This window comes from Dama dama, chromosome 8 (genome assembly GCF_033118175.1).
Source record: "Dama dama isolate Ldn47 chromosome 8, ASM3311817v1, whole genome shotgun sequence".
NCBI lineage: Eukaryota > Metazoa > Chordata > Mammalia > Artiodactyla > Cervidae > Dama > Dama dama.
The window spans coordinates 15,776,677-15,800,640 of NC_083688.1; the positions used below are offsets into that span (position 1 = coordinate 15,776,677).

The 23,964-nt window shown below is 39.7% G+C and overlaps 1 protein-coding gene across 4 annotated transcripts in view; it reads right to left on the reverse strand.

The window, feature by feature from the left end:
- Positions 1-23,964, reverse strand: part of DIS3L2 (DIS3 like 3'-5' exoribonuclease 2) — a 364,857-nt gene that overhangs the window by 242,412 nt on the left and 98,481 nt on the right. For 3 of the 4 annotated variants that reach the window (XM_061148508.1, XM_061148507.1, XM_061148510.1), the window contains one exon: positions 7,759-7,993. In XM_061148508.1, the coding sequence (XP_061004491.1) occupies positions 7,759-7,993 (235 nt within the window). Of the gene's footprint in view, positions 1-7,758; positions 7,994-8,116; positions 8,254-23,964 lie in introns of those variants that run through there. The other variant, XM_061148509.1, reaches the window with a different exon arrangement.

The following is a 23,964-nucleotide window of genomic DNA, read 5'->3' on the forward strand; positions in this document are numbered from 1 at the left end:
TGAAACTGCATTTGTAATTTTAAAAATTCCCAGCTAACAAATGTCCAGGACTGTATGGCTTCACAAGGGAATTCTACCAAACACATAAAGAAGTGCTAATACATATCCTTCCAAAACTACTCTAAAAAAAGTGAAGAGGACAGATTACCCCCATGAAGTCACCATTACCCTGATACCAAAACCAAAGACACGACAGAAAAAACCCTACAAGCCAATATCTGGAAAGAACATAGATGCAAAAATTCTCAACAAAATATTAGCAAACCAAATCCAACAATATATAAAAGGATCATACACCATAATCAAGTGGGATGTATTCTAGGGACACAAGAATGGTTCAATATCTGCAAATCAGTCAATGAGATACATTAACAAACAGGATAAAAATCACATGATCATCTGAATAGACACAGAAAAAGCAGTTGACAAAATTCCTTATCCATTCATGATAAAAATTCTCATCAAAGTTAGTAGAGAAAGAATATATATCAATATAATAAAGGCCATTTATGACAAACTCTCAGCTAACATCACACCCAATGGTGACAAATGAATTCAGTAATGTTACAGAATATGAGATTTTATATATAGAAATCTGTTATAATCACTAATTATAAAGTACTTAGGTCCTAGCACATAGCTAATGCTCAATAAATATCAGTGATTATTATTTGTAACTACATATATGGTTAGTATATATACAAAAATATATCCAGGTGTATCCTAGATATGGCAAAAGTAGTACTCAGAGGGAAATTTATAGCTTTAAAAGTATTTCAAAGGAAACAAGAAAAGCTTCAAAGACTTATTGAACTGAGGAAGTTGGGAAGAGACTTCCCTGGTGGTCCGGTGGCTAAGACTTTGTGCTCCCAATGCAAAGGGCCGGGTTCAATCTCTGGTCAGGGAACTAGATCCCACATGCTGCAACTAAGACCTGGTACAGCCAAATAACTTAATAAAAAGAATTTTTAAAAAAAGAAGTTGGGAAAAGGGCAAAAAAGGAAACCCTCCCAAATAAGGAATTAAATAACTATGATAAGGGTAAATATCAATGATACAAAGAACATCCCATCAACAATAAACAGAAGAATAACACAACCAAAAATCATGCTCCTTGAAAAGATTAATGTGGGTAAATTAACAAGATGGTGCCAGTCAGGCTCTCTCACCCCATGTTCTGTAAACAATGACTTTGCACAGTTGTGTAATGGCTGAGATTACTTATAGCACTGTACATGCACATCACAAGGTACTCGCCTGCTCATGGGCTATTTCGTGTGGAACGTCAGTATGAACTGCATCAGGGCTACATTGGAGCAACATCATGGCTGTGTTATATGAGGTTATGTTATGGCTTAGTTATTATTACGTTATGGTTATGTTGTGGCTGCTGCTACAGCCGCTGCGTCAGCCAGGAGAGAGGCTGTGTTATGGCTGCCGTGCCAGCCAGGAGAGAATAAACATGTCTGCAGCTCCTACAGTTCCTTGAGTCTCCTTCCAGCCTCTTAGCTCACAAATTGCCTACCATGGGCTCAGCGAACAGTGTGCATGGTGTGAACAGCAAGACAACTGGCGTCACGAACAGGATTAGCAACACAATTAATAAGATGGATCTTTGGCAAGCAAGAGTTAAGAAAAAAGAGAGAAGGGTCAAACAATTAAACTACAGAATGAAAAGGGAGGCAAAAATAAAGATACAAGGAAATTTTTTAACAATTAAAGAATATTAATGGGCTTCCCTGGTAGCTCAGCTCGTAAAGAATCCACCAGCAATGCAGGAGACCCTGGTTTGATTCCTGGGTCAAGAAGATTCCCTGGAGAAGGGATAGACTACCCACTCCAGTATTCTTGGGCTTCCCTGGTGGCTCAGCTGGTAAAGAAACCCCCTGCAATGCAGGAGACCTGGGTTCAAATCCCTGGGTTGGGGAGATCCCTTGGAGAAGGGAACAGCTACCCACTCCAGGATTCTGCTCCGGAGAATTCCATGGACTGTATAGTCCTTGGGGTCATGAAGAGTCAGACAGGACTGAGCAACTTTCACTTTCAATGAGTATTAGGAATATCTACGTGCTCATAAATTCAAATGGATAAATTCCCCTTAAATTATGCCAGAACTGGCACCAAAAATAGAGAGAGAGATTAAACAGACCAATCAGTATAAAGGAGACTGAAAGAGCAAAGATCTTGCCTTCTGAAAAACAGCAGGTGCAGACAATTTTACAATGAGTTCTACCAAATTCTAAGGAACACTTAATTCCTCTCTTATACAAGCTGTTCCGGGAAAATAGTAAACAGTCAAAAACTGATCAGGACACTTCATGAAGCTAACATAATCTTGACTCTAAAAACCAGATAATGATAAGAAAATGATAGGGCCATTTAACATAACACAAAAAACCCTACACTATATATTACCTAAGTAAATCTAGTATTATATTTAAAAAATAAAAATATATCAGGATTAAGTAGGATTTATCCCAGGAATTCAAGGATAGTTCAACAACAAAAATAGATTTAAAGGAGAAAAACCAAATAATACTCTCAATCAGTAAACAATTAGCTTCATAAAGTTCAGCAAAAGGTAACACTGTGGAGTTAATAAAGGTTATGTGGGATATGTGACCTCAGCACAGGGAAAAACTAAAAAAACTATAAAGTATTTGATTAATTTTACTGCAGTAAAATTAAGAAATTTTGTTCAATGAAAACACAATAAAGTTAATAGATGAATGACTAAAGGACAGAAAACCAGAAGTTGTTTGCAATGCCTAAAATGGAAAAGGGATTATTATAGAGAATAGACAAGAAATTCCTGCAAATCAACGATAGAACACTAACTCTGATGGAACAATGGGCAAACAATATGAAAAGACAATTTACAGAACTTAATCTCTAGAGGATAAAAACTTGAAAACTGTTGGCAGGAACAAGAAAACAGAAGACGCCTCATAGGTGTGGAGAAAAGGGAACCCTCCTACACTGTTGGTGGGAATGTAAATTAAAGCAGTCACTGTGGAAAACAGTATGCAGGTTCCTTAAGAAACTAAAAACAGAGTTGCCATATGATCAAGCAATCCCATTCCTGATCATATATCCAGACAAAACCATAATTCAAAAAGATACATGTACCTCTATTGTTCACAGTAGCACTATTTACAAAAGCCAAGACATAGGAAGACATGTCCATCGACAGATGAATGCATAAAGAAGATATCATGTGTACACACACACACACACTGGAATACTACTCAGCCATTAAAAAAAAAAGTGAAGTAGGGAGGGGACATATGTATACCTATGGCTAATCCATGTTGATGTTTGACAGCAAACAACAAAATTCTGTAAAGCAAGTATCCTTCAATTAAAAAATAAATATTTTTTTAAAAAGAGTAAAATAATGCCATTTGCAGCAACATCAATGGACCTAAAGATTATCATACTAGTGAAGTAAATCAGAAAAAGAGAGACAAATACAATATTATAACACTTATATGTGGACTCTAAAATATGACATAAATGAACTTCCACAAAACAGACTCACAGATATAAAGAAGATATCTGTGGTTGTCAAGGGGGAGGTGGGGTGGAAGAGGGAAGAACTGGGTGTTTGGGATTAGCAGATGCAAACTATTTTCCATAGAATGGATAAACAACAAGGTCCTACGATATTGCACAGGGAACTATATTCAATATCCTGTAATAAGCCACAATGGAAAAGAATATGAAAAAAGAATATATATATACATACACATATATATGTGTGTGTGCATAACTGAATCACTTCACTATATAGCAGAAACTAATATACCATTATAAATCAACTATACTTCAATAAAATAAAAAAATTTTTTAAAGCCTCATGAATTGCTGGTGAAAGTATAGACTGGTATAATCACTCTGCCTTGGTCAAAACCTTAGTTAATAAAGAAGTGCTCCTCTGCATTGCTTTATCCTTGGTTCATATATTTCTTTTGAGGACTTCACAGGGAGGAATGGTTGCCCACTCAGTCAAAAATTGTGGTTGATGGGAAATTGCCATTTATTTAATGTTTGGACAATGTTTTGTGCCAGTGTTTTAAAGTGTCATTAAAAAGAAAGAGAGCAAAGCCTTGTCCAAACCTATGCTAGAAGGATACAGTGGGAATTTTTGCTTCCCTGCTTTTCAGACTAAGTGGGCATTGCATTCGTATCATGTGTGATTCAGGCAGAGACAGATGGTCAGTACCTACAATGTCTACCTAAAACAGAAATCCCATGCTAGACCAACCATTCCTCTCGGTGAAGGAAAGAAGGGTTTCCAAACAGTTAGGGATCTTGGGATTTCAGTAACCCCAAGTATCATACAGACCTGCTTTTCTCAGCCAAAGGGAAATATAGTTACTTTTTATCGAAGGAAAGACAATTTAAACCTGGACACTGAACAGAGCTGTCATTGGAAGGAGATGAATTTTAAGTGTGAAAGAAAGGGCTCTTCCTGACTCCTGAGGTTGACCTGAGCAGGCCCCAGGAGGAGGAGTAACAGATTGAGTCAAACCCCATAAAGGGACAAGGATTCCCTGTGGATTCTCCCTTCAAGAAAGAGCTAAAGGTGGCCAGAGACAAAAAGAGAGAACTGGAAGTGTCACCGACTCTACATTCAAACTCATGTTCAGCCCTCAGGGTACTTGCAGAAGCCTACTTCCAGATCAAGAAACTGAACAAGATCTCTGACAGACCCTACTAAGGTAGAGAACAGGAAAAGTATGTCACAGCCCGATTAAGTCACCATTGCCAAGATTCAAAACTCTTCTTAAAGTTCCCAAAGATGTATGATAAAGAGCTACTGCACCACTCAGTCATGACTTTTTTTCTCCTTAGGAATTGGCTAATCAGGTGACTGTTACTCAAATACTTGTTACCAAAGGTTATTTATTTAGGTTGTTCCTGGTCTCGACCAGATGGCTATTTCCTGTGCTGATAATGCCACTGCCTACAAAGTGGTAAAAGTTTAGCCTTGAGAGGCTGTGGAGCTGGACCTAGAAAAGGGACCCAGGTCTTTGGCCCGTTCTCTCTCAGGGGGCTGAGGGTGATCCAGATCCATGCTGTCTTCCTAGAAGAAACTATTGTGTAGGTCTGAGATGCTCAGAGAAACTTTTCTCTGAATGCAATGGTAAGTACTTGCTGCAGACAGCTGAGGTTACTTGCTCACTTACCAGAGAAATTGGTAGTTACAGTAAAGCTATGAATGTTTCCTGGGCAAAGAGGGATATATAATGCATACTGTAATATACAGCATTTGCTTCAGGTTTAAAAAAAGATATTAAAACAAAAATAAATAAAAATCCCTCTTCTGCACATAAGTGTGAATTAGGATTAATAATCCATCTGTAACTAGAAGACAAAGCAAAGAACCTTTCTAGAAGTCACAGGAAAAGTTTATGATGTTCTTAAGGTTATGGTTTGTTTCAGTAACAAATTTCAAACCCTTAAATGGTGCAAAAAGCACTAACATCCTAACTGTAACCAGATTTTATATTATCCAGAGAAGAGAAGCTGGTTGAAATATTCTAAAAACACCATGATTTTTAAAAGAGCAAATTGCAATTTTCCTAAATATCAAGAGGGCAAGAAATGAGAAACAGCCATGCGGTTTCACCAACTCTCTATTTAGAGGCTAGCAGGAAAGAGAAATTGGTACCAGATACTGAGGGAAGGATTAAGGCTGTTCCCTCAGTCAGGGCCAGTAAGGAAGCAATATAAATAACAGTAGGATAGGAAGACCATAAAAAGAGTAAGGAAAACACTGCATACAGTGGACTTGCAAAACATTCAATGATACTTACTTGCAACAGAGATGGAGGGAATAGATGACAAATCAAGAGTAGGTCTGGCATCAGAATTTCCCAAAAAAAGAGCAAAGTAAATTACTAATATCCACCCCAGGCATCAATTCTGCCATCATTTCCATCCATCAATACTTCCTTGCCCTTGTATTAGTACCAACCACTAATGAGAAACTGAGGCATCTTAACCCTTCAACTTGGAGCCTGGGGGAAAAGAGGCTACTGAGGTCTGCCAACTTCAATCACCTGAACAAGGATTCCACAAAGTAGTTTTGGGATAATTACCCCATCAGTTCCAAAGTACTTCTCCCCTGGGCTTTGTCCTTCAAGTATCTCTCTCTCTCGGTGACCTTGTTTGTAAATGATTTAACTATTTAGAGTCTTCTCACAGAAAAGACGTGACTCACAGGATTGATGCCATTATGATACACATGTACTCTCAAAAGAGGGTCACAGAATCCAACTATTTTTAAAAGAAAAAAGAAGAAACATCAGAATGAATTTTCAAGGAATAACATCCAAGTGAAACTGGCTGGGCCGTGAACAGTGAAACCACTAGTTGTCTATAAACAGGCCACAAAAACAAAAAGAACCTGGGTGTCCTCAGGTCAGCACACCTGGTGGTGCAGTGAGGCAGTGGCCTCCTCATTCAGACAGAATATCAAAGCTGGAAAGTCCTTCTGAATGAGCAGCACTGGGCACCAGAACATAACACACGCTTTGAGAAAATGCTCACTGCCTCAGATCACTCCCTCATTAGCAGTGGAGACACAGGGCGACCCTTACATGCAGTCACTTCCTGAAATCACCTCCAACTTTCTTCAGGAGTCAGAGAACTGTGCTCACCAGTCTCTATCACAGTGTGTCTGCTCAACATCCTCCTTTAGTAATTTTCTGGCATTTCTTCCAGCCTTTCATGGGGGCTGTGCCAGAAACTTCTTCCTGATTAAAAAAACCTCATAATCTAGTTGGCCTAGCCAGGTCAATTTTTTCCATTTCATGACATATATAAAACTCAATCTGGCTAGAAAACATATTCCCTGTACTTAAAACCTTCTAGAAATATATTCATTGAAATATTCCAATTTTTGCTCCTTTCCCTTAAGTTTCTCAGAGTGCACTCAGGTAGGGCCTTTGGTCACAGCTCCTCCCCTAAATGTCTGCAATTGCTTTTTCAGCATCCAGGGGACTCATGGTTTAAATTTTGATTAGAGAAAATAAGACAGGCTTTTTTAAAGGCTTACAGTCAAAACACTGTAAGGATCATCTACTTATCACATGTAAGGTGATCCATTCCCACCACTGGGCTTCCCTGGTGGCTCAGATGGTAAAGAATCTCCCTGCAATGCAGGAGACTCAGGTTGGGAAGATCCCCTGGAGAAGGGAATGGCTACTTACTCCAGTATTCTTGCCTGGAGAATTCCAAGGACAGAGAAACCTGGCAGGCTATAGTCCATGAGGTTGCAAGAGTCGGACACAACTGAGTGACTAACATTTTCACTTGCAAACACTTTTCATTTTTCATCCCCACCACTAAGGACAAAATGTTCTGAGTTAAAATTAAAGCAAATTCTAGGGTAAAATGAAGTGCTTTTTTGGGGGAAGGATTTAATGATTGGTTTAATTCTATTCCCATCAACCACTGGGTGGGATTGGACTCATCACAGGAATGTCAAGGTGAGCTATCAACACAATGCAAAGCCCACTAGGACGTGACAACGGCAACCACTGACCACACAAACCAAACAGCAGCAGTTTGTCCCTGCCTCATAAACAGCAGCTGGAAGTCTGTCAAAGATCCCCCTTTCCTAAAAGCTGCCACAGGTTAGAAACTGGAAAGACATCAATTGTACTCTGTGATGAATTCTGTAGAAAGAATTTCAATACTTAAAACAATCTACCAAAATAAAATGTCAGAAAGCAGTCCTGTACTCACCTTTTTCCTGAACACAAACTGAGAGTTTCTTAACACCATCAACCAGAGCATTTTGAGTGTTGCCATGTCCATCTTCTGAGTCGCTGTCATCAAACTGCGCCTCTATAATGACATCAGGACTGTCATTATAGCCTTTCAGGGACTGTTGCGGAAGCTGGCTTCCACAGAGCTCCTCGGGGAGATCAGACTCATAGGCACCTTCTGTTTCCTTGTCATTGCTCTCCGGTTTAATTACCTGAAGAAAATTGAAATGTTCTGCTAAATCACTTGAGGAGAAAAAGGGAAAGTGCAGATTCTTCTGTTTTCATTCTTCTTTCCTAAGGAAAAAACTGCACATTCAAAAGCAGTAGATACTCACCATGTAGTCTGAAAAAGAATCTTTATTTTCCAGATGTACAGACTGCCTTATGATCAATCCAGCTCTTCAATATGCCCAAGATTAGTGCTATATCCACTTCTCAGTTTTCTGACATATATTTTCATCCCCTCTCCCACAAAGGACCTGAATACCAGAAGTACCACCCTGCTTCACAAGGGTTCATCACATGGGACCAACCAGGATGTTGAGAAATGACAGAAGAACTCAACACAGTATGTCACTGAATTCCCAAATGAAACCACAAGAACGTAAAATGAAACAGAAACAAAATTCAATGTGAACAAGAGTTTATAAAATGTTCTCATAAAAAATATAAACCCATGGCTGATTCATGTCAATGTATGACAAAAACCACTACAATATTGTAAAGTAATTAGCCTCCAACTAATAAAAATAAATGAAAATAAAAATATATATATATATAAACCCTTAATTCTCCATTTTGAGACCTGAGATCAGCACAGAAAGCACACAACTAACAGACATTTACACTAGAAATAAGAATGAGTACTATACAATATGTCAAACTTTTTCAACTTTAAAAAATGAAGCAAATAGAAAAGAATTCACTACTAATCCATTCAACAAGTTAGTCACGTGATACTCATATGACAATACCCTTTGATCTCTACTGGCATGATATTAACATGTACCAGTGTTATTTAGCCACTGAAAAAAGAGTGACCCTATACGTAAATCTGCTCATCCACATTAGCAAAAAAGACAGCAGACTGTGTTGGTTCTAGATTTTACTTAGAGACTACATCCTTCCAACAATCTATTTCTGGATGAGAAATCTATGTGCAATTTAAACATATAATCAAGATGTGATAATATATATATGTATACATATACATATATATGAAGAAGGGCACAGCAACCCACTCCAGTATTCTTGCCTAGAGAATCCCACAGACAGAGGAGCCTGGCAGGCTGCAGTCCATCAAGCTGCAAAGAGTCGGACACAACTGAAGCAACTGAGCATATATATATATTATATATAATATATATATATATATATATATGCTGCTCAGCGTGTGTATATATCCACACACACACATATATACGAATTTGAATACTATTGGTATTACATTCATTTCATTCTTTCAAGCACATGCTAGAAGGCCAAACTTGTGCCAGGCATCCTTCTGGGGCCTGAATTCTATTGGGGAGACAGATGGTAAACAATTTACTCATTCAACAAATTATTATGGAATACCTTTCATGGTGCCAGGCACTATTCTAAGTGGGAAGGATGCAGCAGTGTAAACAGCCAAAAGTTTAATAGTGATAAGTGCTAATGAAAAAGCATACATACACACTGGAGACTGAGGCTGGTCTACCAGTAGGGTGGTTAGGGTGGATGCCTCCTGGATGAAGCGATATTTGAGCAGAGACCTGAATGAAGTGAGAGAGCTTCTAGCGGTTTCCCTGCGTGTCTATAATTGAGAGGTCTAATCACTTCATGGCAAATAGATGGGGAAACAATGGAAACAGTGACAGACTTTATTTTCTTGGGCTCCAAAATCACTGCAGATGATGACTGCAGCCATGAAATTAAAAGACTCTTGCTCCTTGGAAGTAAAGCTATAACCAACATAGACAGCATATTACTGTCTAGCAGAGACATGACTTTGCCAACAAAGGTCCATCTAGTAAAAGCTATGGTTTTCCCAGTACTCATGTATGGATGTGAGAGTTGGACCATAAAGAAAGCTGAGCGCCAAAGAATTGATGCTTTTGAACTGTGGTGTTGGAGAAGACTCTTGAGAGTCCCTTGGACAACAAGGAGATCAAACCAGTCAATCCCAAAGGAAATCAGTCCTGAATATTCATTGGAAGGACAGATGCTGAAGCTGAAGCTCCAATACTTTGGCCACTTGATGCAGAGAACTGACTCATTGGAAAAGACCCTGATGCTGGGAAAGACTGAAGACAGGAGAAGAAGGGGACGACAGAGGATGAGATGGTTGGATGGCATCACCGATTCAATGGACTTGAGTTTGAGCAAGTTCTGGGAGTTGGTGATGGACAGGGAGGCCTGCTGTACTGCAGTCCATGGGGTCACAGAGTCAGACACAACTGAGCGACTGAACTGAATATTTTTCTGAGTTTAACTTTGAGGTTTCAAATTAAATGCTTGCTTTCAACAAACCAGATTAATGTTCAAATTAGATCACAAAAAGATCACACTTAATGAAAGATACTCATTTTATACAGGCAGAAAAAGCTATCAAAAGAAATCTCTCTCCGAACATTATAATGTCACAGATTCCAATTAAAACAACTGTCCCCAGACAAAGAATACTACAATATCCACCCAAAAACTCAAAATAAAATATTCCAAAGATATTCACACCACCAAAATATAGAATCTAAAAATATATTCCCAAATTTTTAAAATATTTGACTTCATGAAAACGTCATAACAGAAATAATTGTAAGAAACAGTGAATTTCTTTGAGCAAAATGGTGCCTTTTAATAAAATCTTTTGAAAACTTGATTTCTAATTTCTGAATATATTTAATGCAATTTTCTTTCAACTCTTGCCTTGTTTTGACTCTTATCAGATTCACTTGGTCATTCATTAATTTGTTCATTACTTCCATGTTTGTTCATTATTTCCAAACAAACAAGACTTTTTTTCTTTGATACTAAAAAAAAAAGAGAGAAAAGCTCAATGGACTAAGCCAGAACTTGCTAAAGAGATACCCCTCAGGCCCTTTACTGTATGAGAACGTATAAGACTGAAGCAACAGCTAAGTTTTAAATTAATACCTACTTTACAAAACCAGTTCTTCTCTATGTGCACTTCACCTTGATACATAAATCCTGGTTGCACACATGACCCAGAGCATATCGTTCAAAAGACAGTACTCACTAACAAATTAGAGAAGAAAAAGAACCTGTCATCTCTCAAATCACAAACTCACTCAATTTCCTTCAATGTGCCCAGCAAGTTCAATAACATTTAGGAAGATCTGCCCCTGATGATCCTCAGAATTAACACAACCTCAGGCACTGTCAGAACAGCCCAAAACATAGGCAGGAGGTTCACATGTGTACCCTGTGTCTAAAGCATGGTGGCTACAACACAATCACTGGTCTACTGTTCTTTTCTACAGTATGTGAGTCATCCATCACATACTCCATCTCAGAGAGAGGAGTGCTGAGGGCAGGGGTGAGAGACAACTGACATGCCAGAGTTAAGCTATAAGGTAAAATGCAGTTTTCTGGAAAGATGCTAAACAAAGGTACCAGGCCTTTCAGTTCAGTTCAGTTGAGTCACTCAGTCATGTCCAACTCTTTGAAACCCCATGAGTTTCAGCACGCCAGGTTCATCGCCAACTCCCAGAGCCCACCCAAACTCAGGTCCATTGAGTTGGTGAGGCCATCCAACCATCTCATACTCTGTTGTCCCCTTCTCCTCCTCCCCTTAATCTTGCCCAGCATCAGGGTCTTTTCAAATGAGTCAGCTCTTCACATCAGGTGGCCAAAGTATTACTTTCAGCTTCAATAGCAGTCCTTCCAATGAATATTCAGGACTGATCTCCTTTAGGATGGACTGGTTGGATCTCCTTGCAGTCCAAGGGACTCTCAAGAGTCTTCTCCAACACCACACTTCAAAAGCATCAATTTTTCGGTGCTCACCTTTCTTTACAGTCCAACTCTCACATCCACACATGACTACTGGAAAAACCATAGCCTTGACTAGACAGACCCCTGTTGGCAAAGTAATGTCTCTGCTTTTTAATATGCTATCTAGGTTTGTCATAACTTTCCTTCCAAGGAGTAAGCATCTTTTAATTTCATGGCTGCAATCACCATCTGCAGTGATTTGGGAGCCAAAAAAAAAATAAAGTCAGCCACTGTTTCCACTGTTTCCCCATCTATTTGCCATGAATTGATGGGACCAGATGCCATGATCTTAGTTTTCTGAATGCTGAGCTGTAAGCCACTTTTTCACTCTCTTTCACTTTCATCATGAGGCTTTTAGTTCCTCTTCACTTTCTGCCATAAGGGTGGTGTCATCTGCATATCTGAGGTTATTGATATTTCTCCCAGCAATCTTGATTCCAGCTTGTGCTTCATCCAGCCCAGCGTTTCTCATAATGTACTCTGCATATAAGTTAAATAAGACGGGTGACAATATACAGCCTTGACATACTCCTTTTCCTATTTGGAACCAGTCTGTTGTTCCATGTCCAATTCTAACTGTTGCTTCCTGACCTGCATACAGGTTTCTCAAGAGGCAGGTCAGGTGGTCTGGTACTCCCATCTCCTTCAGAATTTTCCACAGTTTATTGTGATCCACACAGTCAAAAGCTTTGACAGAGTCAATAAAGCAGAAATTGATGTTTTTCTGGAATTCTCTTGCTTTTTCGATGATCCAGCAGATGTTGTCAATTTGATCTCTGGTTCCTCTGCGTTTTCTAAATCCAGCTTAAACATCTGGAAGTTCACGGTTCACGTATTGCTGAAGGCTGGCTTGGAGAATTTTAAGCATTACTTTACTAGCGTGTGAGATGAGTGCAACTGTTCAGTAGTTTGAGCATTCTTTGGCATTGCCTTTCTTTGGGATTGGAATGAAAACTGACCTTTTCCACTCCTGTGGCCACTGCTGAGTGTTCCAAATTTCCTGACATATTGAGTGCAGCACTTTCACAGCATCATCTTTCAGGATTTGAAATAGCTCAATTGGAATTCCATCACCTCCACTAGCTTTGTTTGTAGTGATGCTTCCTAAGGCCCACTTGACTTCACATTCCAGGATATCTGGCTCTAGGTGAGTGATCACACTATCATGATTAACTGGGTCGTGAAGATCTTTTTTGTACACTTCTTCTGTGTATTCTTGCCACCTCTTCTTAACATCTTCTGCTTCTGTCAGGGCCATACCATTTCTGTCCTTTATTGAGCCCATCTTTGCATGAAATGTTCCCTTGGTATCTCTAATTTTCTTGAAGAGATCTCTAGTCTTTCACATTCTATTGTTTTCCTCTATTTCTTTGCATTGATCACTGAGAAAGGCTTTCTTATCTCTCCTTTCTATTCTTTGAAACTCTGCATTCAAATGGGTATATCTTTTCTTTTCTCCTTTGCTTTTCACTTCTCTTCTTTTCACAGCTATTTGTAAGGCCTCCTTTGACAGCCATTTTGCCTTTTAGCATTTCTTTTTCCTGGGGATGGTCTTGATCCCTGTCTCCTGTACAATGTCATGAACCTCTGTCCATAGTTCACCAGGCACTCTATCAGATCTAGTCCCTTAAATCTATTTCTCACTTCCACTGTATAATCATAAGGGATTTGATTTAGGTCATACCTGAATTATGTTCTATTATGTTTTTATTTCTGCTCCTAATGGCTTCCACAAAGGATTTGGTTCCCACAGACAATGGAGAAAATATTAGAGGAGTAACCAGAATATGGACTTTATACAGTGTGAAGGCTTAACTATGCCACACTGAATGGTAGTCTTTGTATGGGTGTATACATATGTGAGTAATCTATAAAAAGAATTCTGCAACCACCATGATTCTGCCTACCTAATATGAAGAATTATGCTTTGGCTTATACATGCTAAGTTCAAGAATAATCAATGGGAAGAAGAGCCCAGTGGGAAACAATAACCAGAGTACAGCAAGCTTAACTGAAAAGCACATTTCAAAATCAACCCAGTTCTGATTTTGTGATAATCTCCATGGTGTAGATTAGCTATACTCAAGAATTAGTGTTTTAGGCACTAATTTCAATTTTGAGTTACTAAAGCAGAAAATGCTGTTAAGGTAGTAGTGTTTAACATATAAATCAAGTCATTCAAAACTGTGTAGTTAAAATATAAATCAATACACTGCATTTTTAAAGTATTTTCATTCTATTTTTATTATCACAGTACACATTAGAATAAATGTTATGAGGGGAAAAGATCACCTTAAGGTCATAGGATACAAAAGGCACTCTAAAACCCTTCCATACCATATGCTGGTTAAGAGTGCAGGCTGTGCAACTCCTTAGAGAAATGGCTAATTCAAGTCTAGAAAAGGAATCAGCAAGATGAACCTGGACAATCTTGTCATATGGGAAAAACAAGGAAGCACTTACAGGCTACTGGAGTTTCATCAAAAGGACTCAGAAATCATCATGAAAGAGGTGTCTCTGGTCAGCCTTAGGAAATTCTAAACATTCATCCTACCTTTCCTGTACGAATTGTACCTCAGGCTAACCAAACAGCTGATGAGGTAAAGTGCTTCTTTACAGAAGAACTTCAGCTAATTAAGAAGGAAGGAAAGACATCCATTAACACCTTTCTGCTATCCCTATTGACAGGATGGATGCCAAAAATGATATCAATGGTTGCTAAATGCTGATGGGGATGGAGTTTTACAACAGATAGACCAGAAGAGCAATACCTGAGCCCACTGATTAATACAAATATCATAAAAAAGAGAAAGAACCAAAGCGCTTCTTGATGTACTATATTTAGGAAGTACATACCACTATCTGTGAAGTATTTTTCCCCTACATTGAACTTGAATCTCACATGACACTGGAACAGAGGAAGATATTAAACACTGCTAGGGAGGGGATCATTTACACTCACTCCCTAGATGATTTCATCCAGTCTTGTGGCTTTAAATCTCTCTATATGCTATTAACCCCCAAAAATTAAAGCCCTAGCCTTACCATTCCCTGATTTCCACATTCATATCCATTTGCCTACTTGACATCATCTGGATGTCAGCTGGCACCTCAAACAACAGAACCCTTGGTCCCCGCCAGATCCCACCCCTCTCCCAGTGCTGCCTCTCTCGGCAGACAGCACCAAACTGGGACATCCCTCTTGACTGTCTCCCTCACACACCCACATCCAATCCATCAAGAGAGCCCACTGACCCTTCCCTTACAATATAGCTTCATGCTGTTTCAACTATCACTGTACAAATCCAAGCAAGCTTTATGTCCTTGTGGAACTACTGTGATAACTGGTCTCCTGATTTCTGTTTTGGACCAAGGGAGCTAGAATCATCTTTTTTTTTTTTTTTTTTTTTTTTAGAGCATCTTTTTAAAACAAATCACACCATGTCATTCTCCCAATACTTCCCAACATCCATGCATCCATCACCAAGCCATGGGTCTCGTCCAATCTGGCCCATATCTACTTTTCCACTCTCATCTTCTACAGTTTCTTCCTTTGCAAATTACACTCCAATCCCGGAGATCGCCTTGCTGTTCCTAGAACATTAAAATCTTCTTCTTGAGATTTTTACATTTGCTATTCCCTCTATCAGGAAACTCTCTGTCCAGTTACTCACAGGAATTGCTATCTTCGTTCTATTTAAGTCTCTGCTCAAACATCCTCCTCTCAGAGAGGCCTCCCTTGATCACATTAACTGAAACAGCCCCACCTCACTGTTATTTCTCATCACTACACTTATCACTACCTGGCAATTTATTATATACTTACCTACTTTCTGTCTCTTAACTAGGATGTGGTTTCATGAACACAGAGGTGATTTTCTTTAGTGCTATATTCTAAGAGTTGGGAAAAGCATTTAGTAGCCACTCAAATATTTGTTGAATGAATGAATAAATAGCAATTAATTAGGAAATGACCTGTTCAGAATCCACCTGCCCTGATAAATATAAACTCCATAAAGCGACCAAGGCTAGGTCACATATATACTCAAATCGCATTTGAATGAATAAAGAACCAGAAATGACATACTGCATTTAACATGTCAGTTCAGTTCAGTCGCTCAGTCGTGTCTGACTCTTTGCAACCCCATGGACTGCTGCAGCACGCCAGGCATCCCTGTCCATCACCAACTCCCAGAGCTTGCTCAAACTCATGTCCACTGAGTCGGTGATGCCATCCAACCATCTCATTCCCTGTCATCCCCTTCTCCTGTCTTCAATCTTTCCCAGCATCAAGGTCTTTCCCAATGAGTCAGTTCTTCGCATCAGGTTGCCAAAGTATTGGTGCTTCAGCTTCAGCATCAGTCCTTTCAATGAATATTCAGGACTCATTTCCTTTAGGATTGACTGGTTTGATATCCCTGCTGTCTAAGAGACTCTAAAGAGTCTTCTCCAACACCACAGTTGAAAAGCATCAATTCTTCGGCACTCAGCTTTCTTTAACATCTACACATATCTAAAATCCACCCATCTCTAAAGACCCAAATGGTTTGGATTTCTATGACCCTAGAATCCACCACATAGTCTTCCACTTCCTCCTCACGTCTTGCTACTTGCCCCAGAACAGAGGCAGGTATCCTTTCCTACAGTCCCAAAGCAATTTATACATACCTCCTCTATGGGACTTCCCTTTTTTTTCACTACAGTAGATCTATGGACTTCCCAGGTGGCTCAGTGATAAAGAATCTGCCTGCCAATGCAGGAGATGAGGGTTCAATCCCTGAGTCAGGAAGATCCCCTGGACTAGGAAATGGCAACCCACTCCAGTATCCTTGCCTGGGAAATCCCATGGACAGAGGAGCCTGGCGGGCTACAGTCTATGGGGTCACAGAGTGGACACAACTTAGTCACTGAGCACAAGCACAAGTATTATCTATGTACGTGATTTTCCTCATCTGTTAAGATTATATGTTCGCCAATTATATATCTGATTATGCTATGGCAACTTGCATAATCTAGGTGCTCAATATCTGAGGAATAAACAGATGGATAAAAGGGTAGAAAATTGAAAAAAGGAATGTAAAAGACTATCGGATGCAAGAGAGTTTTCAGAACAGTCTCCAGACACAAGAGTATGAGGGTTAGAAAGTAGTAGCCCAATTTTTCCTGGATCTGTAAAGTTACAGGCCTTCTGTGGGACTGATCTTGAAAAAGTTGGAAAGTCTAGTTCAATGGTTCTCAATTTGGAAGTTTCACAGAGATGACACACTAAGAGTTCCCTCTGACAATTCTCATTCCCTCTGATAAACACATGAAAGTTATAAACCCTTCCTCCACAGAAAAGTGCACATCTACAAGTAGCTAGTAAATGCTCTGTGAGGATGTACAATACAATTTATATTTGTACAATATAAAATATCTGGTGCTGAACGCTACTAGTTTAGATTGATCCGTATTTTGGAAAGCTATGAGCTCAAAGTAAAAGGAGGGAGGCCTTAGGAAAATGGATACATTACTGACCTGGTTAACTGAGGACTTTAAAACTCCTTCAGGTTTCCTCCACAGACCTGAAGGAACAAGGCAGCCGCCTGCACTTACTATTCTGAGAGTGCACACTGCAACTGGGGCTATTTCTCCCTTGGGGAGGTTTAGTCTAGTCTCTGGAGGACAAGAGAGAAACAGGTTTGTGCGGGAACCAAATCACTGGGTCACACAAAACTTTTTCACTCTCAGTCTTATTCCATATATGGGATAGGATCAACATGACAAAACCCTGCTCATAAAAGTAAACAGTAAAAATACAAAAGGACATGCATACACACACACACAGAGAAATGTTCGTCAAATACACCCTGCAGTTAGTTTTACCATGGATACATCTGTAATCTCCCTATTGTCTCCTTTTGGAGACAGGGTGGTACAGCAGTGTAATGAAAGGAAAAGGTGATCTCCTTTCTCCAACAGGCTGCAATCTCTGGAGGCTGGAGAGCATTAATGTGGCCTCTTCAGTAGGACCTGGACAGGACCCTGAGAACCCATCAGGGATGAAATTGAGAGGAGGTTACAAGAAGCTTACCACGGAAAGAAAAAGGCCTAAGCCCAGAATCTTGAGACCAGAGACACAGAGAAGAAAAGATATAACTTTTGGAAAAGGACAGTGACTTCTGTAATTTAAGGGGAACACAAGCCCTGTGTTAACAAAGGAATGGCAAAAGGCCTTAAGGAACATCCCTAATTTGAAAACAAGAACATTTGCTAAATCAGAGACCTTGTGCAACCATGTGATTGGAAAATGGCTAAGGAAGATGCTAATCTAAAAGGCTGACAGAATTTTAGAAAATAGGATTTGAGAAAATATATAGGGAAACACATTTCAAACATAACCAAAAAGTACTGCCATGAAAGAAAATAATGATAAATTCAACTCCATTAAAATTAAATTTTCCTTTTATCCTACAGTAATGTAAAAGAAATTTTTAAAAAAAAGTCATGGTAGTGCTCATATCCAGAATAAACAAAGAACTCCTATGGATCAGTGAAAGACAATCCAATAGGCAAATGGGGAAAAGGCTTAAAGGCCCTTAACAAAATAGTGAATCTTTATTGCCAAACAGCCAATAAAGACAGAAAGAAGCTCAGCCTCATTAAGTCATCAGAGAAATACAAATTAAAATCACCATGAGATATCCCTACAGACTCACAGATGGGCAAAAACTAAATATTCTGATAACACCAAATATCAGCAAGAATGTACAGCAAAATGAATGTAAACTGGTCCAGCCCTTTGTGAAACAGATCAAGATTGAGGGAAAGTAGAAAACAGATCTACTCAACTCCCACCCTGGTTTATTCCACAATACTGCTATGCCTCCCTCAGGATTTGGACAGGTGAACACACAAACAGGGGACTAAGCTAGGGCAGTACACACGTGCAAAAGAGGGAGATAAGAAAATGCAAGTTTGACAGAAAAAGAGACACAGATGTATAGAACAGACTTTTGGACTCTATGGGAGAAGGCGAGGGTGGGATGATCTGATAGAATAGCATTGAAACATGTATATTATCAAGTGTGAAACAGATCGCCAGTCCAGGTTGGATGCATGAGACAAGTGCTCAGGGCTGGTGCAATGGGATGACCCAGAGGGATGGGATGGGGAGGGAGGTGGGAGTGGGCTTCAGGACGGGGAACACATGTAAATCCATGGCTGGTTCACGTCAATGTATGGCAAAAACCACTACAATATTGTAAAGTAATTAGCCTCCAACTAATAAAAATAAATGGGAAAAAAAAAAAGAAAATGCAAGTTTTCCTTCAGGAAAGGCGAATATGCTTGTCTACACCATACTGCACTGCCCTCCATGACTGCCCTGTCTGGAAACCTGGTTATTTTACCAGAGATGAAACTTATCACAAGACACAAACATAAGTATACATGCAAATGAATAAAACCAGAAGATGTTTAAATAAATGCATTTTTCTAAAATAATTCTAAACCTTCATATCTAAATTATAACCCCAGTTTCAATATAAACCCAAATGTAACCATAAAGTACACTATCACCAATTTGAAAACAACAGTTTTAGCTAGAAAAACCACGAATGCCTAGATGAAGAGAAAGCCAAGATGCAAGCACCACTTCCCGCAGGGCGAAGTACCAATCCATCCCTTAGAAGGGAGGGTCAGTCAGTTCAGTTGCTCAGTCATGTCCAACTCTTTGTGACTCCATGGACTACAGCACACCAGGCTTCCCTGTCCATCACCAACTCCCAGAACTTGCTCAAACTCATGTCTATCAAGTCAGTGATGCCATCCAACCACCTCATGCTCTGTGGTACCCTTTTCCTCCTGCCTTCAACCTTTTCTAGCATCAGGGTCTTTTCCCATGAGTCAGTTCTTCACATCAGGTGGCAAAAGTACTGGAGCTTCAGCTTCAGTATCAGTCCTTTCAAAGAATATTCAGGACAGATTTCCTTTAGGATGGACTGGTTGGATCTCCTTGCAGTCCAAGGGACTCTCTAGAGTCCTCTCTAACACCACAGTTCAAAAGCATCAATTCTTTGGTGCTCAGCTTTCTTTATGGTCCAACTCTCACATCCATACGTGACTACTGGAAAAACCATAGCTTTGACTAGATAGACCTTTGTTGGCAAAGTGATGTCTCTGTTTTTTAGAAGAGGGGTGGGTGATGTCTACACTGAGTGGTATACGTGATCAACTGCAGAGAGCAACTCAAACTCACCAGAATCAAGAAACCTGTGACTTCAAAACTCATATTAGTTTTTTTTCTTCCCCATCTTTTTATAATTAATATAATGTATTTCAAAACTGGGGAGCAACAGAGTACCTGTAACCAATTTAAATAGAATCCTAAAGAAAAATGCCAAGTAACATTTCATCTTGATGGCTTGCCCAAGCTCCACACATGAAACATTTCATAGCCTCCCTGTGTACCGATATAGAAAAACCCTTCCCTGAATACAAAAGCCATCACTAAAGAGTGCTATTTTAAATCGCATAAAAGAGCAAGTCTATATTAGCACTGGAAAATTCTGTTCCAAGCAAATAAATTCTATGACATTCCCGGGGGACAGGGAGTTGTTATCAACTTGGTAGGAGGGAGCTTCTCCAAGATTTACATATGCCTATGTCCTCGGGCACTTTCTACAGAAAGGGCTGTTTACAACAGAGTCAGCTGGAGGCTTTGTGCACAGGGGACAGTGCCCTGCCTAACCCACCACCTGAGCCTCTGATTCACAGGTAATGCATGTCACAAAGTCCAAGCAGGAGCTGCTTTTCGTTTCCTGGCTTCTCTGGCTGGGCTTAAGTGACGGCACTCACTTGCCACACATGTTTTAACAAACTTTCAAATCCCTTAATGGTACACTTGGGACAAAGTATAATACACTGTTCAGGAAATACCTTGGAGCCAAGAAAAGCAATTGATATTTCCACAGGGAGTTCTTGACAAGGCTTGCCAATGTGCTTCTTTCATTTTAAAACAGGACCATGGATCCTATCAATTTAAAGACATATTACAGATGTTCTTAAAGGTATATATGTTAATTGGGAATTCTGTTTGCCTATAGTAGTTAATCCAAAAGTACCTTTTATTCAGTTAACAAAAGCAGAAAAAACTATTCCCACTTCTTCCAGTTACTCATGCCAAAACTCTTGTTAGCCTTATCAATGAATCAATTCCCTCTTCTTCTCACCCCACCTGCATCACAGCCATCAGCTCATCCTATCAGCTCTAGCTTCGTGGCCACCAAGGCCTCCATCCTGGTTCAGGTCCATCATCTCTCACCTGGATACAGGCAAGAGCCTCGTAAGGGGGCTGCTCCTACTCTTGTCCTCTTTTTGTCTTCTCCCAACACAGCAATCAGAGTGAGCCTATGAAAGGTAGTCAAATCAGGTCAATTCTCTGCTCTACATCCTGCAAGGCTTTCTGACTCGCTCAGAGCTAAACTGCAGATCCTGAGTGATGCAGAGGCCCTGCCTGAGCTCTACCCCCACCCGGTGATCCTTCGGACTTCAACTTCAACTACTCCCCTCCTCAGCATCTCTGCTACTCCTTGAACAAGTTAGGTATGTATTCACTGTTCCCCAAGATCCTCACAAGGATCCTCACTTCCTGCAGTGCTTACTTATCGTCACTTTCTCTATGAAGCATTCTTTGGTCACCCTATTTAAAATCTCAACCCCATCCCCAAATTCACATCTCTCTTCCTTAGTTTATTTCTCCTCTTCAGTCCTTATCACTATTGAACATGGCATTGTATGTACATTATTATGTCTTTCCTAGTGAAACACAAGCTCCATGAAAGCAGGGACTTTTTCACACCTGTTTGTTCACTGTTGTGTTCCCAGCACTTAATATAGTTCCTAGCACAATGTCTCCAACACAATTCCATCCTAATGTGCTACTATCACCTAAACTCAAACCATCAAAAGCCACTCTAGTCCTTCTCAAAGCATTTCCCCTTCCTCTTCTCTTTTTTTATTAATACCACAAGCATTTTCTTCCAGGCCTTTCAAACTCAAAACCTCACAACCAAATTTGACTCTTTCTACTGCCAAGCATACTGCTTTGCCAATTCCTTCACTTGTCTTTTTTACGAGAGCTCTTATATTTCCACAAATTCCCTGGTATTTTCAGTGCCACCATCTTACAGATTTCCAGAAATTAAAAAAAAAAAAAAAAAAACTTATTAAATTACCTTCTTACTCAAAATTTTTCATGGTTTTCTCTTCCCTAAAGAAACTAATTCTCTGTTCTTTGACTTAGCATTCAAAGACCTTACCTTCCCAGTATCCACTGACATTTTTTAACCATTTTAATCTTATCTGCCAATTCGTTCCATTAGACACCACTCAAACTTCAAACTGCTTCCTGGCTTAGATCACACCAACTCAAACACAGTTTTCTAACAACTCAGAACAGTAGTATCCACCCCTCCTTTCTATTTCTCTGTGAGCACAGTTAGGAGAACTATTAACTCCCTTTTTAAATTGTTCAGCTTTTTTTAATATTTTAAGAAAAAAAGGAAAAAGGGCTCTCAGAGAAACAATCTGTATTCATCAAGGAGCCTATACAGCGGCAGAGCTGGGCTCAGGAGAAGAAGAGTGCAGTGGTCTGATGAGGCTGGCTTTAGGGTTTCTGCACATGGTTCAAAGAGATCACAGGGCCTGAAATAGAATTCTGGGTGTCTCATAACACATGTCCTCTTTTCTTTTCTTCATGGCCACCACAAGAAACTAACTACCCACAACCTCACCCTGATACAACCAAACCTCTGTGCCTAGTCACCAAGGAGAGTAGGAAGCAGGTACACTTCCCCTTAGAGTGGGGACAATTTATAGAACTCAGCAGATTTCCACCAAGAATAATCTCCATAGCAAGGTATCGAATATTTTGATGCCAGGAAAGAGCACGGAGGTGGGGAAGAGAATTTGGCAGAATATAATACCACGTTCTGAAACTCAGGAACAAACACAGTCAGGCAAGAAGGTAGACAGAAGCAAAAGTGGGAAAGCAAACCCTAGGGAAGAGTTCCTAAGAGACAGAAGAACTGGATAGAAGAACTTCCAAGAGCAGAGTTCTTGAAAGGAATAGACAATTATTGAGATTTAGTGAAAGAATACACACATTTACTGGTAACTCTGTACATAGTGGTTTCTTTTCTCTTAACTTTACTCTTTATTGTATGTTGACTTAAGTCTCTAAAACATACTCAGTGTATTAATAATGACTGTTTTAGCTGCAAGAGACAGAAAAACTTGAATTGGCTTTTTTAAAGTAACTGATTAGCTTACATAATTGAGTCATTCTGATCAGACTGAGAGGCTCATCTGATATTTGCAGATGGAGGGAGGAATGGAAGTTGGGGAAGGTGGGGAAGAGAGGTAGAGAGAGGTAGATTTCAGAGCTCCTCAATATTAGTTTCAAAACCAGGGCAGCCTCTCTCTTCATGTGTCAAGAAGGACTCCAATAGCTCTAGAATATATCCCATTCTCTTAGAGACCGGAGTGGGGGAAAAAAAAAAAAGAAGAGAAATTCGTGCCCAGGTGCTCTGCACAAAAGTCTCAGGACTATGTTGCTGGGACTGATTCAGGTCACATGTCCATTCCTGAATCAATCACATGCCCATTCCCACAGTAAGGAGGCAGACTGGACTGATACCCTCCTGTGTCTGAGGATTGTGGCCAGTTTTCAATCCTAGTAAAGAACAAAGTTGAAGTTCTCCTCAGAAATGATCAAAGTGGGGTTCTTTTTAAAGGTAATTTCTTGTTTCATTCTTTTACAAGTGGTTGACCAGTTTTCCCAGCACCACTTGTTAAAGAGGTTGTCTTTTTTCCATTGTATATCCTTGCCTCCTTTGTCAAAGATAAGGTGTCCATAGGTTCGTGGATTTATCTCTGGGCTTTCTATTCTGTTCCATTGATCTATATTTCTGTCTTTGTGCCAGTACCATACTGTCTTGATGACTGTGGCTTTGTAGTAGAGTCTGAAGTCAGGCAGGTTGATTCCTCCAGTTCCATTCTTCTTTCTCAAGATTACTTTGGCTATTCGAGGTTTTTTGTATTTCCATACAAATTGTGAAATTCTTTGGTCTAGTTCTGTGAAAAATACCGTTGGTAGCTTGATAGGGATTGCATTGAATCTATAGATTGCTTTGGGTAGAATAGC